Source organism: Typha latifolia, chromosome 3 (assembly GCF_019914945.1).
Source record: "Typha latifolia isolate L0001 chromosome 3, TyphaL0001v2, whole genome shotgun sequence".
NCBI classification, from domain to species: domain Eukaryota; kingdom Viridiplantae; phylum Streptophyta; class Magnoliopsida; order Poales; family Typhaceae; genus Typha; species Typha latifolia.
In genome coordinates, this window is record NC_133088.1 from 9,954,497 (window position 1) to 9,974,031 (window position 19,535).

The window sequence follows — 19,535 nt, forward strand, 5'->3', positions numbered from 1 at the left end:
ATTCCTCCAACCCTCTAGAGCTCTATTCTCCCTCAATTCTCTCATCTAACTTCTAGATCTTTTTCGTCTGATTGTTCCCATCATCCATAAGGCTAGCCTACTTCTCCCTCTTTGTCCACTCACCCTCACAATAACCCATTATATCCATATGCACATCTTTCACAATCTGCTATTTTAACACACAAACTTTATCCCTAGTTTTTTTTTTCTACCAAATCACCTCTTTTCACCAAACCACTACCATCATCATTTTCCCCTTATTCTTCTCATATATTTTGACTATTTACATGTCCAATTCCACCTTAGAAAAAAAAATTACCATTTACTATAGTTTTGTGAGTAGTAATTTCATATTTGACGTTTCTTAATCTTAGCCCTTAAAATGATTCGTATCAACTTAGTATCAGAGCTCTTGTTGCTAATCAACTCTAATACAATGTGTCTCGACCAAGTGTAACCCGATGTATGGAGGGTTTATTGCTCGCAATAACTTGAGCTAATCTTTGTAGTTCGGTTCCCTCTTTGCCAATGTAGATGACATGTTGCAAGCGGAAACCAAAGCTTTAAAAGATGCCCTCATTCATGCTTGTGATCGTGGCCTCTTCAACCTCATAGTGATGTAGTTCGAGCCTAATTGAGTCACATCAGGGAAGATTGCATTCGTTGGATCAAACATATTTATCATATGGTTACACAACCAACTATTCGAACGAAGGAACACCAAAGTAGCCTACACCTAGGCGTTTGAATGCTTCAACCCGAGAGCAGTCTTCATTGAAGCATTTATACGCTTGTCCAACGGGCATTCAAATGCCCCAACCTAAGAGCATACTTTATTCAACGACATTCAAATGTTGCACAATACTGTTCGAATGCCCGAACCCAAGAGTGTAGTCGCTCAACGGCATTCAAATGTATGTCCAAGAACGTTTGAATGCCCGACACAAAGGTCATTATGTTAGGGTTAAGTTTAATTATTTTGAACTTTGGTTAACCTCTAAAATTATCAAATGCAACAATTTTTGAGTTATTAAATATTATGGTATTTTATAAATCACACCTTATATTTTACCTATTTTGTGATTCACATACCATCTTTGACGATTTTATAATCTAACCCCTCATTTTTTTAATAATTCTTATTTAACACCTAAACGATATTTTGACTAACTAATATCGACTAAATTGCTAAAATATTTTTACTACTATTTTTTCTCTCTCTACTCGTTCTTTGAAAAAGTCATGGTATTTTAGGTATATAAAAATTATTTCATATATTATAACGGAATATTCCTTTGCTGATACTGTTTAAATTAACATAGGGTGTTAAATGAGAATTATAAAAAAAAAAAAGTAAGAGTCGGGTTATAAAAACCTCAACGACGAGAGTGTGAATTACAAAGTAGATAAAATATAGGGTGTGATTTGTAAAATTCCTTACATATTATTATCATATTTCCTATCCTCTTTCTCATCTAGCCTCTTTCTCTACCTTCTCTCTCTCTCACGATCTTCAACTCTCTCAATCTTCTTCAATCCAAGGCCTATGTCATCAAGCCAATGTCATTCCTTTTCTTCTCAATTATCGATCCTCTAGTCTAGTAAGGTTAGTCATCTTCTCCCCCATCCCTATTTTCTCCTCATCTATCATTCCCCCTTCTTCTTTAGAGCCAACTATCTTCTCGCTTCTTTATATCTAAATCATAAATATACCTTATACGTATGCAAGGTGCGTTGGACTGTCAATACACCATCTATGTATGTGCTAACATCTGAGTTTGCGTTCGAACGGCTGAAACACATTCTTTGTATATGCTAACGCTTGAGTCCACTTCGAACAACTATAACCCATTAAAAGTACTTAAATTATTTTGTACATATTTGTCAGCACCAAAGACCTAACAATAATATTCTCAATTTATTTTCTTTCTTGCACGGTCCTTGCTGTTATAGGAAGGCCAATTAGGCTGCTGACTTGTTAGCTAAATAAGAAAATTCTCAATTAAGGTTTCTCATATGTGTGGATTCTTTCTGCCCCTCTTAATCTTCTAGTTATGCTATATAGGAATTCCTCTGGTATCGACCACAATATTTGAAGTACAGTTGCATTTTGGGTTAATACAGTTGCCTTTGGACAAAATAAAATGTAAAAAAACTTATAATCTCTTAGTGGTTTGGTAGGACCCCCAAAATCTCGATTATTGTGCTACTAAGAACCTGTGGAAGCTTTCTAAGAAACTCCCTTCTTAAGAATCCAAAAATTAAAAGGTCCCAATCAAATTATGCCGACCTGGCAAAAGATTTTCTTTCTTTTCTTCTTTTTTTTTTGGAGATAAAAACCTGCCAAAAGTTATTCACGGGACAGTAACCACCACAATAACCAGGTTCCAGGCAAGAGAGTGATCCCACTCTCTCTCTCTCTCTCTCTCTCTCTCTCTCTCTCTATATATATATATATATATATATATATGTATTATTACTTTTTGAAAAAGAAGTCTTGTATACAATTGCTTTCAAAAATGGGGCCAGTCCAACAAGCTTTACAACAACCATTGCAAAGAGCCGGTACAGTTGAAAGCTTCATTTGTAGGATTCTTTTTGTGCATATCACAACCTACATTTCACACGTATTGTAGAAAATCCCCGGTATATTTAAAGAAAACTAACCTTCTTATCATTCCCAAGGAATAAAAATATTTATATACATAATATATACTCTTAACTTTATGACTAAAATTATCTTTCCGTGCCTTTCTCAGTCTGCAAACGAACCACTTAAAAGGCATTTTAACAAAATAATAATAATAATAATAATAAATATATTTAAAAACATTTTGAAGAGGTTACTGATCACCACCGCACCGCGTGTACGGAGTGAGTGAGTGTTCATACTTTGCTTTGTTTTGAGCCACACGTGGGTGGGGCCACAAACTGACCAGTTTCCGAGCTCCGAACCATTTCGAACGACATCTTTGTTCCTAACTCCTAACCGACGGTTGCAGGAATTTACTCTTCCAATTTCCATCTTCCGCACCTGCCAAGTACCCGAACTATAGTAAATTCGTGCAACTGTGGCTGCAGACGATCGGCACCTGTATGAAATCTTGTCTCCTTCCATGGACCAGAAAGCTAATCTATTTATCGAAAGACCCAAATCCAATCTCATTCATTCAGACGTCGGTGACATAAAGAAAAAGACAGAGCACATCTGCGCAGTAACCAATAAAAATTTTGAACTAAATTTGCCTTCTTTACTAGAACAAGGCAGGTGGAACCAAGCAGGCTATGTCCCCCACCTATCATCCGACGTGTGTCACTTCCACCTTCCACGTGGCACCACCCAAGTGGACAGTCCACTCTCTCTGGAAGCTATATAGAGGGGCCTTTGCAGACTAGTTGTTAAGTGTATTCAGCGTACTACTTTGCAAATAGAAGAGAAGCATACTACGAAGAGAAGATAGATGGGTATTGTTGATGTATTGTCCGATCTCTGCTCATTGCCCAACTACTATGGCAAGACACAGAAACGCAAGCAGTTCCAGGTATATATAGATATATAGATATATATACATACTACTCCTTGTAAAATTCTTATAACAATTAACACTAATTAACGAGATGTGTATGGATTTCAGACAGTGGAGATAAAGGTAAAGATGGACTGCGAAGGTTGCGAGAGGAGGGTGAAGAAAGCATTGGAAACCATGAAAGGTAGACATCCCACGTAAATAAGCGTTAAGGTAGGGTGTTAGATGCAAAATAAAATTTAGTTCATCCAAACTGAGTGGCGCCGCATCCTTTTGCAGGGGTAAATACGGTGGAGGTGGAGTCGAAGAAGAACAAGGTGACGGTGACGGGGTACGTGGAGGCCGGGAAGGTGATACGGCGGGTGGCGTACAAGACGGGGAAGAAGGTGGAGCCGTGGCCGTACGTGCCGTACGACCTCGTGGCCAACCCGTATGCGCCGGGCGCGTACGATAAGAAGGCGCCGGCGGGGTACGTCCGGAACGTGGCGGCCGACCCCGCGGCGGCGCGGCTGGTGCGTGCGAGCTCGATGGAGATGAGGTACAGGTTCGCGTTCAGCGACGATAACCCCAACGCTTGCGCGGTTATGTGATGATGGCCATTACCATGCATATATGCATGCAAGAGAAGGATTAATGGTGTAAATGAATTAATTCGGAGGGGATAGCAACTAGTTAATTAGTCTAAGAGAGGGATTGATTAATTTTATCAAAAAAAAAAAAGAGAGAAGATTGATAGATTCGAAATATGGAGATTTTGTATGTGATATATTGCTGATTTTATATTTCATGCAGGGATTGTGGTTTTGGTCTTAGTGTTGAGATTTTTCTTTAATTGAGTGAGTTGTGTTTAATATTTTTCATCTTATTAAACTTTGAATATGGGGTTACCTTCACAGCTATAAACCCGGCCCTTTTTACCACTGTTCTGTGTGTGTGTATATATATATATATTTATGTAATGAATGTTATACCACTTGTCACGGGGTAAGTAAAATTTGGTTAGACAAAGGCCGCGTGGTATTTAACTTTTGATTTGCAAAATAAATTCCTATTAAGTGACAAGAAAGCATAGTCAAGAAAAATACATAAATGACAAAAATATTATCATTCTTCTATTGATCGAAAAGGAAGCTAATTGTTTAAGGCAAAATGAACATCATTGACCCAGTAACTCTTTAGTTTTGCAAAACTTTATCAAAAGAAAGAAAAAAACAAAACAACTTCGAAGATGAATCATCCTCTAAAAGATAAGGATAAAACCAATATAATATTAAGAAATTAGTCAAGGTCTTAAAAATTTGTCCTACATGAGAACCAGCCAGTTGAGCAATTAAGATCCTCTCTGTAGACGTGTACAAAGCTAATATCATCAAGAAAACGACGTGTAAACATATGCTTAAGAACTTGATCTCGTGCATGCACCAAATTGTTCCAAATAGTCGATCACTTTTTGAGCCAAGAGGTCCAAGGATAGATGTGAGAAGAACACTTTGGATCAATATCTGAAACAGTTGCAAGATGGGATTCATGAAGCTAACGTTTGGATAAGGTGCTTCATAGTAAAGTAAAGCTAAGCGTGTGATCATGCACACGTCCTTCGCCATATTAATTGAGATTAAACTTATTTTTATTGTTAATGCTTGTGAAATGTTGTTAACTGGCTCATGCAATCAATGCCAACATCTATAGAAAAACCCACCTTTCTTCCCATCCGTTCTAAGCCGTTTAAGATGTCTACTCCTTTAACCCATTTAATTCTAATCCAATCTCGTGTTATCTAATCTATTTAACTAATTAAAATCATAATTTTCTAAACACAACCAGTTTAATTAACGAATCGTGTGTACTTGTGTTGATTTAAACCTGACTGAAGCCAATAAAGTCTACGTCAAATTCAACATGACCACTAGAAAGAAGCAGGCAACATTAGGTATCAACTGAGTTTATTACCTTTTAGATTTGATTGTGCAGAATAGTTAGTGAACGCATTCGAGCAAACAGAAAACTCCGAGACCTTGATCATCTTATTACTTCTATATATTAAGGTAAAAATATTAAATGATGTCATAGTGAACGGATGAACAAATAAACAACTGCAGACAAGTACTTCACAGAGAATTTTGCATCAAAACTAACGTAATAATATCTTATGTGCAACGAGAATTGAGGAGCATCCAGGAAACAAACAGTTACAAGAAACCAAGTCAAAGGTTGCAATAAAGAACTCCAAAGGCATGGAATTTACAAAGCACGACAACAAAGAGAGTGATCAACCCCTGATAAAGTCATTAACTTCTCAGGTAACAGAGCCATATATTAAATCACATCGTGAAACAACAAACTTAGCAAAAGAAAATAAGCAATTCAGCTGACTTTTTTTTATTTCTTCAACAAGAATTTAACTGACAGAAGACAAACTTTTCACCAAATAAATCTTGACTTCGTAGATGATAAAATTTGTTTCAAAATTATTTATAGCCTTAGTAGCAATTAAAATGCAAACCATTCAGAAGAGCCACAGCACACATTAAAAATTGATGTGATTCCTCAAAGGCTTATCTAGTGTATAGGTAAAACGAAGAAAAAGAATCAAACTTTTTGTGTGCTAAACCTTGATTTTCGATGAGTCTCCAACAGCATTTTCCATCCTGTGGAACCAGTCAACAATTTGAGTATTCTCCACCATATCTCTACCAGCCTTCAGGTATCGGATAGGTCTTAGAACACCAAAGACAGCAAGGTCTGCTAAGTTAGGTTTAGAACCACCTGGACAATTTTGCATGAGAAAATACAGTTTAACTAGAGAGAAGTAATACTTGGTTGTTGCATATTACTAGATCAAGAATGAGACTGGAATACCATGAAAATCTTTCCCATCAAGAGCTTTGGTCCAAGTTTCTGCAGCTCCATATAAAGCCGCACGTTCATCAGTTATGTTGTACTTCTTCTTCAGCTTCTTTGATATCATATACATTGCTGCTGCTCCAGCATATTTTACAGTAAACCTCTCTGTAGCGCTGAAGTTTCCTGAAATATGAAATGGTGGAACATGATGTCAATTCATCAATTTCTATACCTTTATGAAGCATGAATGGAAACATGTACTAATCAAAATTTTGAGATCGATTGTTAACTATACTTAAATGAATTATCCCATAAATGTCCATCTAGTGACTCCAAAAACAACAATGTAAAATTTTGTCAGGCATCTCCAATGAAAGTATGCATAGAAAGCAAGCAGGATCTCCGCAGAATGTTAAGGGCATTTGGTGTTTGAATAAGCTTAACAAGAAAAAGGTAAGGCACGAATTATTAAACTAAAAGTATTAATATAGGACTGAATCTCTAAAGGCATCAGAATGGCAAAGCACTAAAACAAAAAAGTGAATGCAGAAACATTGGGATTCATTATTCAATATATTAGGCAGCCACATGGAATGATTTCCACAATAGAGGATGCAGAGCTAATAACAGTATTTAAAATCCTATGGCATTAATTTTTCTGGTATTTAGAGTACACTAAGTTAAAGTTTAGTTAGTCACTTCTATAATAGAACTTATTACTTGTGTAGTAAGGAAGGTATGCAAAGAGCCCATGTGTTTAGTGGCTAATTGATCACATGCTAAGTTAAAGCACTTCTCCAAAAAGTTTTCCTGTTAGGGAGGGTTATCCTTAAATAGCTGTAGGAAGGTTGATAGGGGATCAAAGTCATAAATCAAGAGAATGCACCAAACAAGTCGAGAAAAAAAAAATTCAATATATATACGTGAGTTGATTTAGGCCCTGGTCACCAACGCCTCCATCAATATATGTTATTACCATGATAAAGTGGCAAAAGAAGAGATCTAGATGAATTGATTTATACCCTGGTCAAGAAAAAATAATTCAATAGATATAAGTGAGTTGATTTAAGCCCTGGTCACCAATGATAAAGCGCACAAAAAGAGATCTAAGCCCCCCCCCCCATATCTCTATGGCGTAATCTTACTCTCTCTCCTTCCATCACATCAACAGGTTTTACCTTCGCCATGGTATGTATAGTGGCACCAACAATGTATATAGAAGAGGTGAAGAGGAAGGCTATTTGCTACGGCTATCTTTGGACATCTGATGAATCCAAGGACCAACTATGATCACTTTCTAAAAAAGGTGGCAATTTATTTGAAATACTTCTCTTTGTTTGACTTTATGCTTTAATTATTGCTCCAAGCTTCACCTCTTTCACCTGGTTAATCTCCTACTTATTCCTATTATCTCTTTATCATTCTCTTCTTTCTTATCTTCTCAATCGTATTCAATCTTATTCTATGTTCAACCACAGTAGACTTTGCATGCTGACCACAGTAGACTTTGCATGCTGCAACCTCATTATTTCCACAACTCCACAAGATATTGGTTGGATGGTTTACTAAGTAATTTGAAGTGCTGACTACCCTAAAAACATTCATGCAGCCCATGGCCTGCATCACACATGATATACAGGTAATGAGATGATTCACTTTGTTAGTTCAAGTAGAATATGACATATGCGCCTGTTGTAATTTTTGTTTAAGAGAGAAGCTCAACTTTTGATATTATTCCTGCAATTTGCAACATGTATTAACTTCTGATAAAACTCAGTTCTTATAAGCATTAAGTCTATAAGTACATGATCAGGAAACAATTGAAGAATATGTCCTGTTTAGCAACGTTATCAAAAGCATGGGACAGAATTCGGCAGCTCAATTTAAAAGTGAGGACATTAATTACCAAATATTACCATGTTTAGCAATGTAATCAAAAGATTCAAGAGCCTCTGAGGTAGTCCTGTATATGTTTGGTGATAAGACGTGCACCAGATGATCATCAACCCACCTAAAACATGGCAAACATACCAGTTAAAAACAAATGATGCGCCTGACTATTTGTAGACTAGACATTCTGCATGGAACCGAAGCAATACAGTCATCATTAAATGGAAATTAACAGTAGCAAGACATTGAAAACATCATTGTGCATATTATCTTGTGTCAACAAAAAAAAAATTAAGTCCTTTGTGTAAAAGAAAGAAAGAAAGTACAAAACATGCCATAAAAGTGAACCTGGAATCACCTAATACTTTTAGATGTTGAGATTTGAAACTTCAAGCTCTAATAAAATCAACTACTCAGTCTAGAGTAATATGGCTGACAAGAAATCAAAATATGCAGCAAACAAAATTAATATACAATATTACATCGATGGAGTGCATCAAAGTACTACACATAACAATGACTATTTTCACTTAGGACGCGATGTAGGAAACAAGATTTTACCTGCACCACTTTGTCTCTTCCTCATCAATGACGGAATCATCAGGCTTGATCCTATGGCTTAACTTATTAATTATATCTGGCACGAAAAATCATGTGCATGATGGTAGAGAGCAAAACTTCTAATAATATTATGAAATACTAGGTTACAGAGTTTGCCAGATGTACTGAAAACTGTAATATCAGAACTATTACTTTTTCAAAACCAGAAAATCAACTCTTCCATGAAATAATTCATAGGTACCTGATGAGTCAACCATTTGTTCACCATCCACAACCAGTATTGGGACCTTCTTATAGTCAGACCACTTGATTTCCTTTTTACTCAAAGGGTTCACCTCCACAACTTTGTATGGTATATCATGATAATCAAGAAATGCTGGAAAGCAACCAATATGGGACGGTAAGTGTAAATTACAAAATAAATATAAAAAATATTAGCAAGTCTCCTTCACATTTTGTCCTTACCGAAACTTAAGGCTCATTCATAGTTTAGCTATAAAACACTATAAATATCAACTTGAACAAGTAATTGAGATGAGAAACAGAACATATGCATGATTTACAACTTCCTATATAAGCATTGGCCTCATTATATTTTCTCATATACATAATGTTATGGTTGTAGTTGAACCCCAAATAAGATATGGTGTGGACATCACTATTCGTCAAGTTTATTCTCGTAGGCACAAGAGGGCTGCAGCCGTGGCCCTATGGCTTAATGAGGGTTTTGACTAGCCTTATAGGGCTATTTTCATTTTTTGGTCTTTTGCTTTACTTTGCTCATATAAAGCCTTGTAATCTTTTTTTTTATTGGTTAATGAATATTTTCAGAGTTTTTACATATTGAGTATTTATTAATGAATTCCAATGTCGGTAGATTCTAACGCCCCAGTTGGTGAATTCCCTAGATTTGGCTTACTTTTCTTACTTGTTCTTCTCAAATCTATAATCGAGGAGTTCGTCCTACATTAAGATATCTCATAAATGAATCAACACCCGAGTTGCTTTATTATCTCCACAAATAATTATGACATTTTCACTCAAAAAAATAATTGTTTCTATATAGAGGTACAAAAGAAACTTACATATGGAAGCACTCCTCCTATTGAATAACTATAATCTAAAACTTGTATTCATTTTTTAGAAAAACTAGCCCCGCATGTATGATTATCCTAAAAATTTTAAATATAATATTCAAGTTATTAAGAATTCCCAATGTGTGAATACAAGTGTAGTTTATGACCAAGTATTGAATAAAAATAGTTGTAGATTATATCTATCTTTTATCCATATTTTCTTATTCTTCAAAATTCTTCCATTCTTGCATCATTTTGTGAATTAAAATTAAAATAAAGTTACAAAACAAATACGAACGAAACCTTTTAGGGCCATGTAGATCAAATCCCCCCTTATGGTTACCCAAGGTTACATGATAAGTTTACTAACATTTTTTTTTCTTCTAAACATGACACCTTCCAAATAGGAGTTGCCACTAATATGGGTATCTATTGTCAAATACAAGGAAGGCCTTTCTAGAAAAGAATAACTTGGAAAAAAATAATGCACCCTAATAAACCCCAAAATGAATCTGAGACCAAATATGGGGTAGATCTATTTTCATAGTATAACATGGGAACAATTAATGCACCCTATAAACATTTAACTAAATCTAATGAGAACAATTAATGCATGCATAAGTGGAATGCAAAATGGGTGTTTAAAATAAAGAGGAATACAAAAAATGACAGAGAAGTATAAGACAAGGTTGCTAGCCAAAGTATACAATCAAAGATACAATATTGACTATGAAGAAACTTTTGCTCTTATTATTTGTGTGGAAATTATTAGATTGATTCTCTCTTTGGCAGCTCAATTTAAATGGCAAATATTCCGCACGGATGTAAAATTGGCATTTTTTAATGGTTATCTTGATCATGATTCGAAAAATCAGGATCGGAATCGGGTAGGGATTCAGTCTTTCGAAAAAACGATACGTATCAGTCGAATTGGTCATATCGATCGTTTAGATCGAATTGGCCATATCGATCGCCTAGATCAAATCGTAGTTTTTTAATTACGTAAATTCTAAATGTTATTTTAAAATATTGAATTTTTTTAAAAATTAATAAAATAAGAAAATAATAATAAAATAAAGAAAGAAAAATTATAGTGCAGTGAAAATTGAAAGGAAAAAGAGATTAGAGAAAGAGCGAGTGGAAAAAAATCAAACAAAAGAAAGAAAATTTATTGTACAGTGAAGAAAAAGAAGAAAAGAAGATAGAGTGGATGAAATGAAAAAATGAGAGAAAAATAAAGAAATAAAATTAAAAAATTACATACCAGATCTCGCCGGAGTTAGATTTGTGTCACCAAAGTTCGTTGGAGCTAGATCTCCATAAGAAAAGCAATAGCTATATGGTAAGGAGAGAAAAAGAAAAAGAAAGAGTGAAAGAGAGAGAGAGAGAGAAAGAGAGAGTGAGAAGAAAGAATGAAAGAGAGAGTTTCGAGCTAGCCTAGATCAGGATTGGGTTTGGCCAATCCCGATCCAAATTAGCTGATCTGGCAAACCATGATGTTGATAAAGATATATATGTCAAAAAAGGGAGAAGAAGATAAAGTCTTCAAACTAAATAAGACTTTATATGGTCTAAAGCAAACACAAAGGCTTGGAAGCAAAGAGTTGATTCTTATTTTCCTATAAATAATTTTGTTAAGTGCCCCTATGAACATGCTCTTTATACAAAGGGATATGGAAATAGAGATATATTGCTTGTTTGTTTCTATGTCGATGATTTGATACATCCAGGATGCCATGTCGCTAAAGCAATGTAGCTATGTTTATGCAATTTAAAGGAACCTATGATTAATGAATTCAAAATGAAAGATGTTGGCCTTCTATCTTATCTCTTGAGCATAGAAGTGAAGCAAACTACAAAAGAAAATTTCATTTCTTAATAAAGTTATGCGAAAATTTTCTTTTGGAAAAAATTGATGTGAAGGACTGCACTCTGATATATATACTCGTAGAATGTAGCATCAAATTAGCAAAGCATAGTGATAGAGAAAATGCTGACCCTAGTGCATTCAATAGCCTAGCTGAAAGCTTTCGCCACTTAACTCAAACAAGACCAAATATTCTATATTGCACTGTACTTGTGAGTCAAAATCATGTCGTGACGACAAAGATGCTACATCAAAAGTAGCATTGGGCTTACTTTGTTCTCTTATTAAAAATTTTGATCTTGTAGGCTATTCGTGTGACTAAAGAAGCTACTCAAGTTTTCTATTGCACAAGCCAAAAATCTTTTCTATCATAAACGAAGCAAACATACTGATGCCCATTTTACTAAATAAAGGAGCACGCGGAGGACAAGGAGATCGAGCACATTCATACCAAGACTTAAGACTAACAGATATATTTACAAAGCCTCTCAAAGCCTATGTCTTAATGACATTGAAGATTATGTCCAGAATAGTGGAGAAGAATTAAGTTTAAAGTGTGGTCTTGGATAAATAAGTAAACTTGCTTCTATTGACATAATGTCCAACTTAGAGTCAATATCAAAGTTATGGACTTATGGTTAATATCAAAGTCAATAGTAGTGTAAAGGTCATGTGTAAATTAGAAAGGCATAAGTTACAAGATTCAAGTCCATAAAGCTTGAGAGTTATGGTTTTAATTTTGTTATGTAGTGGGATATATTAAAAGTCATGAGTTACAAATGAATCGTCACCATGAGGCCTATAAATATTAAATAGAACTGTATTCTACAAACAGGAGAGCCAAGCAGCAGTGTGAGATGAGTGTGGAATTCCTCTTGCTTGGGTCCGTGAGAATAGGCCATCAGGACAGTGATGAAATTCAGAAAGAAGTGTGTGTGAGCGGCTGTGTAGGTAGAGCAGACAAGTTGGAGCTGGAAACTAGCTCGTAGGAAAGAAAAGGTGAGGTATGCTCTCGCGCGGATGCAGTCTTTTAGCAAATGCATTAAGAAGTGAATGGCTTGTTGATCAGTCAGTCCTGACAAGATTAATCAGCTCAACGTCCTTACAAGTTGGAAATGAAAGATTAGAATTTTTCTTTTTCCAAATTATTCGACCTTCCTCTTTTCCTTAGTTGTCTATTTTATCTATCTCCTATTTTAACGTGCAAGACCACCATCTATGCCTACTGTGAAAACAGATCTAACTCTAGGTTTAGCATTCCTATTTACGTGTCCAGAATAAACATGCAAGACTCTACAGCTACTATGGAAACAGATCTACCTCTCCTTCTTCGGGCTAAAACAAAATGGGGAATCATATTCATCATCCAGTCCCACCTCTCTGTCCTCATTGACATCAAAGCTTGGATCAATTAGGTTCAATGCAAATAATGGAGTGTCTGCATGTTCCAACCTTTACCAGCTGAGCAGAGATACTCAAATTGATTCCGTTTCGAGCAAAGCAAACATGCAAAAGAAAGAGGAAGGTGGAACAATTTGGAAGAAGGAATATAATCTTTCAATCAACTTGCTTAATTTGAGTGCTAGAATACATCTTTATTTATAAGCCTCAAGGAGACCCTTCATTTTTTAACCTATTCATTTTAATATACCCCACTTTATGACAAAATCAAATCATAATTCTCAAAAAGACTCTCGGATATGATAACTTATACTTTTCCAAGTCACCCATGACTCTTAAGAGTATTATTGACTTTGATCATAACCATAGCTTTAACCTTAGTTGAACGCCACGTCACTAGAATCAAGTTTACTACTTTACTTCTTTTTTTTAGCACCACAGTTAAAATTGTTTCAATTCCACTATTCCAACCATAAACTTCAATCTCATGAAGATGTCAGTTTTGAGAGGCTTTGTAAATACATCTCGCTACTCGGTCTTTAGCTTGACATGAATAAGCTCGATCTCCTTGTTTTTCACATGCTCCTTTATATAGTGAAATCGGATAGTAATATGCTTGCTTATTTCATGATAGATAGTTTTCTTGGCTAATGCAATAGAAGACTTATTATCAATAAATAACTATGTAGGATGCTCTAGTGGGAATCATATTTTATTGAGTAACTTCCTTAGCCATACAGCATAATAAACTCCATAAGATGCAGCAATATAGTCGGCTTCACACATAGCAAGAGTAGAAATTGGTTGCTTCTTTAAACACCATGTGAATTCAGCATTCCCCATATAAAAGACATAGCCGGTTGTGCTCTTTATATTATTCAAGTTGCCTCCCAAATCAATATACTTCTTGGTACTATGATAAGTAATATATATTTGTATCTTCTGTCAATTCTATAGACTGTCTCTACCTTTATTAATCTTCTAATAAGCATAATTTTCAAACACTCAATCTAAAACTGCCAAATTCAAACAAAACATAGCATCAGAAATCCACTCATCTTCGTCCACCAGAAATTTAATGACAAAGTACGCACTTAAATATCACATTCACCAAAGTTTGAGACCAGATCAACCATCCGAATCAAACCCACAAGTTTCCTACTTTTTCTAGCTAACAACTGGCTATCTTGTTGAGTATTTATACATTCCTCTCTACAGATGCTTCTGCTTCCCCAAGTATTGGCCCAACCATTAGCCAATGGTGAGGCTTAACAGACAAAGAAAACGATAGAAAACCTCCGAGGACATGATCAATAGAACCTGGCTGAGATAATGGCGTCAATTCCTAACCAGTTCTTCACTTTATAACCATCGACCCCTAATACGTCTTAAAAATTTTTGACAAAATTGAATAGTATCCAAAAGAAGAGAGCGAAAGGGAAAGGCTGGTACCTCTAACCTTGTTGCAGAAAGGGCAAGCCTCGTACTGATACAAGACGATATCTTTAGGAACGAACTCCGGCGACAGCGGCTCTTTGGCCTCCGCCGCCGTAACCAGAGTCAAGGAGAAAGAGAGGGCTCCGGCGAAACCCACGGGGACCGACCTTGACCCAGACGACGCTGGGGCGGAGTGTGGAAACCACCACCGAGGACGCGGCGACCAGGAGTCGGCGACGCCAATTCTTCGGTCCGCTGCCGCTGCCGCGGCCGCCGCCGCGGAAGGGACAAGAGTTCGGGGGACGACGAGGGTCCGAGAGATGAGGCTTTGGGCCCTTCTCATTTTCGATCGCTCTCTTTTGCGAGTCGTAAACGAAGGGGAGACGGATGCTTAAACCCTCGGAAGTCGGGAATGACTTGTGGAGCACGAAGAAGGGTTTAGTTGTGGTGTCCTGCGGGATACGATAATAAGAGAGATGGGCTCAGTTATCATACTAGATAGCCAGATAGGTCACAGAAGCCATTAGGTGGAGAATACTTTATAGCTTTTACTATCATTTTTTTTTTCTCTCTATTCTAAATAGTAAGTGCGGGACAACGGAACTCGTAGGGGAAGTAAAGGAGTGGTTAGATTTCTAACACTTCGCTTCAGGACACACCACAGTAGTTGCTTTGGAAGCAATTAATAAGAACACACCACTCTTTTAGTCAATTTACTTCTAAAAATTGAATAATTAAACATCATAGTAATCTTATTCTAGAATATAATACTATTTATTATAATTATATTTTATACGGCATACCAACATAATTATTATTTTATTCTTAAAATTTATCTACTCAATTTACTTTATATCACATCAAAGAGCAGTCATACAAAATAAAATATATTTTTCTCATCTCTTCATTACTTTATATCACATTAAAAATAATTATGATATTTTTATTTCAGAATATTAGTGTACATAACAATAGTTAATCCTAAAATAAAAGCTTCGTTTTAAAAATAATAAAGAGAAATATTTATTCTAAAATTGGTCTCATTTCTAAAGTAAACGATGCCTTATTAGACAACCCTCTTCTATTTAATAAAAATATCCTATCTTATAAGGATGCAGTTGAATTTTACCTTAACTTATCTTACAAACAACTTTAGAGTACAAGAACTAAAGATTTTTTTTTTTTTTTGGTACATTTAGTTAGCTTGAGGATGATAAATTTCCTTTTGATCATTAGGAACAAGCTGAAATTCTTTGCAAATGTTTAAAGACCTTTTTATCAGAGTAATTTTTCATCACACACTTATTGTCCAACTGTGAATATTCTTTTTAGCATTTTGTGAAATATATTAACACTAGATCAATTGTCAATTTCTTCAAAATAAAAAAAATGTATATGCAATGGCTATAGGTCAATGAAAAGAGGAGCAACACTAGACCTATAAGATTGAAATTGGCTTGTTGCTACTATCCACATATTTATAATGCTATTGCTAAAGAATATATAGGTGAAGTTGTAAGTGCTCTTGCAAGTATGTACAAGGAGTATGCTTCATGTCCAAAAAACAGGACAAAATTGACTGTTTAACTCAACTTAGGCTCTGAGCACGTCTAGTGGAGTTCTTTCTAGAGGTGAACAAAGCTCGATAAGATTTTGTACAATTCGTTCAATAAATTACAAAGGGACAACATCATAAAATAAACTTGAATTTATGTCTCGAAGAAGCATTACATCCTTGGGAAGATAACTTTAATATCTTGAATTGGCGGCATCATAATTCATCTGAATTTTCTATTTTATCATAAATTATCTATTTGCACTGGTGGATGACTTATTGATCCATACAAGAGTAAACTTCAACCAAATAATCTACAAGCTTTGATATGCCTTCAAAATAGGTTGAAAACCAAAATGCAAGATAATCAACGAATTAAGTATCTTCTAATATGATATATTTATGTTCTTCTAGGAAATGATTCCTCTAATATGATCTATTTATGTTTTATACTCTCTATACTGACTCAACAAAGGAATCTGTTGGTTCTTTTATTTATTCATCCGACTAAGATTTAGATTGGCTAATCTAAAGGGTAAATAACTTTGTCCAAACTATTTATAAATATTCAATGCATCTATCTAACATCTTCTCTATTATTTGTCTTCATTGTAAAGTTTTGATTTTGCTGCTTGAAGAGAGTGCAACAACAAGGTACAAATTGCTCTTTATGAGAAAATTAATAATTCATTGCTCTAGTTATGAGGAATTGACAATATATTGCAAATATAAAGATTGTGAGATGATGAAGCAATATATTCTGAAAGTTTTTTTGCTATACTAAAGTACATGGCCCGAGATATGATAAGAGCTGACGGCATTCACGCGTGCTTGCGAGGTGTGCCAATGGGCAAAGACCGACTCCTTAAGGATTTCATTAAAAGCTTACCTTCCGTGAGGGGCTATTTAGTCATATTTATCGTGGTAGATAGGCTAAGTAAGTATGCTTACTTCTTAGCCCTGGCACACCCATAATCAGTGAGGACGGTGGCAGAAGCACCACCCCCCTTTAAACTTAAAAAAAAAATGGATGCTAAGATGAAGGAGCGAGGGAGGACACACTGACAATGATGAGTTCACTAGCTTCGGCCATGAATGGCAACACGGCAATGGTCAGATGGTTGGCAGGGTAACTCGGAGAACGGTAGTGGGGAAAGAGTGAACTAGAGGGGGGAGGGGAGAGAAATAGATAGAGATGGGCGAGTGACCCTCTGGGCCAGCCATCTTGCACGCCATTGGTTGCATGCACAAGGTGTTATGTCTACCTATCCATCGCCCAGCCTAACAAAGGAACTCCCTTTGTCAAGCAAGCATGGGGTAGTGAAAAAAGAAAAGGGAGGGCACAAGCAGAGCACGTGCACCACCCCTCTCTTTTTTAGGGGTAGCGGGGTGAGGATGTTACAAAATGTTGCTTGTCTTTTCTAATTTCTAATCATTATAAAAGAGAACGTATACTTTAAAAGAGATAGGGGTTAGTGGAGAAAGAGAATAAATATTATTTCTATATTCTTCTCCTCCAATAATATAATCATACTTCAATTTTTTTTTAGTTCTAATAAAAAGGTTTTTCGTCAAACTCACTCACTCTTTCAAATTTTTAATGAAAACCCATTGCTAAAAGATTTTACCTATATGTATTCATACTATAATCATTTTCCATATAAAAGAGTGTTATAATAGTGGATGAATATAAAATATTCTTTTGTTATGAAGCGAAAAGACTCGATTTTTGCACATTAAAAATAATTTTATCATGCTAAAAGTGAAGAAGAAATTTTATAAATTAATTATAAAACATCTAGATGAATACGATATTGTTATTAAGTATCCTTTTCCATCAAAAATAAGTTAATTTTTTTATTAACATTATTGAAGATGAAGATTGCTTGTTAATGTTTGAAATATGCCAAATATATTAAAAAGTATATATATTTATTTGAGAATAAAATGTATAACCATAGAGATAGACTAATAATATTTATAAATTCCATAGATACAATTATAGGTTCCATAAATATTCATCTTTAGATTATGTAAAAATTCATCATCGAATTCCATAAATATATTAATGGATTCTATAAGTATAAAATTTCGTAGATATATTTTAGGAATCTATTATAACACCCACCATAAAATAGATGTATCTCTCACGTGGGTAGAATGACGTGATTTCCACGTGACCTATTTATTAATATTTTAATATAATATACACAATAAAACTCAACATTTCCATAAATAATACAAGCAAAATAAAACCTATAACACCAAGGCCACAACAAGCCACAAAATATATATTTATAAACAGATACAAATTCCTACACGGGGCTACAAGCCATCTAGCTTAATTTACAAGAATAAATAAATGAAAATGTCATAAAACAAATCCTTGTCAACCTTTTCAGGAACTCGGGCTTATTTATAAATCTTTAAATATCACCAAAAGGCTGTGAGTTTATAATACATCTTGCTAGAGTCTTTTCTTATTATATTTGTTGTTTATTTCTTATTGCATTAGTTATTTCTTTTTAGAAAAATAAACTTTCTATAGGTCGTGTTCGAATGCGAAAATGGGTGCGTTTGAACGCCTTTGCAAACACCTACATTAGTTCGCAAAGATAAAGAACGCAAAATGTACATTCGAACGCGATCAAATGCGTTCAAACACCCACTTGTGAATGCCTGCATCAATTCGCATATGCAGAGAACGTCTTTTGCGCGTTTGAACGCGATCGACAAGAGTCCACTAGTATTAGGGTTAATAATTATTATTTTAGCTTATTAGCTAGCCTCTATAAAGGTGTGGATGAAAGCCAAAATTATTACGATAAATGAATATTAGTTTTTATCCTCCTCTATCCTCTCTCTAGTCTCTCTACCCTAATCTCCTTTGTCCCTTTTCACCAATCAGTCACCTTTACCGTTAGCAAGGTCTCATCTATCTTCTAACCTCCCTCGTTTGTTAAGTCCTCCCTCCTCCTTGGGATCTCGACCACTTCTCCCCCTTCGTCTTTATCCCTTAAACTAAATTAACCATCCACCCTCATCTCCATTATCATCCATAATCCTATCATTCACTTCACCCATTACCACCACCATCACCCCACTCTTTCATATTTTCACCCCAGTTTCAGTTCGAATCTGCGAAGGACATAAACACGAAAATCGTAGATCAGGAAGTTATGAATCGATCAACTTTAGTTTCATAATTTTCTGACTATGAGATAATATTTGGTGAATATTTTCCCTCGGTTGCGTGAACTACTTCCTACAATTAATTCAGAACTTGAAGGGATCGTTCCGTAACCTATCAGTATAAAGCCTAACAAATATCTATTTTTATAGTCTAAAAGTAGTATAAATAAAGATACAATAATGTG

The 19,535-nt window shown here is 35.2% G+C and overlaps 2 protein-coding genes across 2 annotated transcripts; one reads left to right on the forward strand and one right to left on the reverse strand.

The window, feature by feature from the left end:
- The first annotated feature begins 3,401 nt into the window (after window positions 1–3,401).
- On the forward strand, window positions 3,402–4,495 carry LOC140785055 (heavy metal-associated isoprenylated plant protein 27-like). Its single transcript, XM_073132758.1, has 3 exons — window positions 3,402–3,542; window positions 3,636–3,711; window positions 3,807–4,495. The coding sequence occupies exons 1-3, from the start codon at window positions 3,462–3,464 to the stop codon at window positions 4,115–4,117; spliced, it is 468 nt and encodes a 155-aa protein (XP_072988859.1). The 5' UTR covers window positions 3,402–3,461; the 3' UTR covers window positions 4,118–4,495.
- Window positions 4,496–5,883: 1,388 nt separating this feature from the next.
- Window positions 5,884–15,064, reverse strand: LOC140785361 (uncharacterized). The gene is made up of 6 exons (XM_073133233.1): window positions 14,619–15,064; window positions 9,064–9,198; window positions 8,823–8,898; window positions 8,288–8,382; window positions 6,387–6,554; window positions 5,884–6,293 (listed from the first exon to the last, which is right to left on the reverse strand). Exons 1-6 carry the CDS (start codon window positions 14,944–14,946, stop codon window positions 6,133–6,135), a joined length of 963 nt encoding a protein of 320 aa, XP_072989334.1. The 5' UTR covers window positions 14,947–15,064; the 3' UTR covers window positions 5,884–6,132.
- Window positions 15,065–19,535: the final 4,471 nt, after the last annotated feature.

Bases quoted from the DNA above. Each gene is read 5' to 3' on its own strand.
- LOC140785361 (XM_073133233.1), bottom strand. From the start codon at position 14,946: ATGAGAAGGGCCCAAAGCCTCATCTCTCGGACCCTCGTCGTCCCCCGA. The intron at 8,383-8,822 runs GTAAAATCTTGT...GCCATGTTTTAG, and splicing joins GAAGAGACAAAGTGGTGCAG to GTGGGTTGATGATCATCTGG. The intron at 6,294-6,386 runs GTATTCCAGTCT...AAAATTGTCCAG, and splicing joins TGATGGGAAAGATTTTCATG to GTGGTTCTAAACCTAACTTA.
- LOC140785055 (XM_073132758.1), top strand. From the start codon at position 3,462: ATGGGTATTGTTGATGTATTGTCCGATCTCTGCTCATTGCCCAACTAC. The intron at 3,543-3,635 runs GTATATATAGAT...TATGGATTTCAG, and splicing joins AGAAACGCAAGCAGTTCCAG to ACAGTGGAGATAAAGGTAAA. The intron at 3,712-3,806 runs GTAGACATCCCA...ATCCTTTTGCAG, and splicing joins AGCATTGGAAACCATGAAAG to GGGTAAATACGGTGGAGGTG.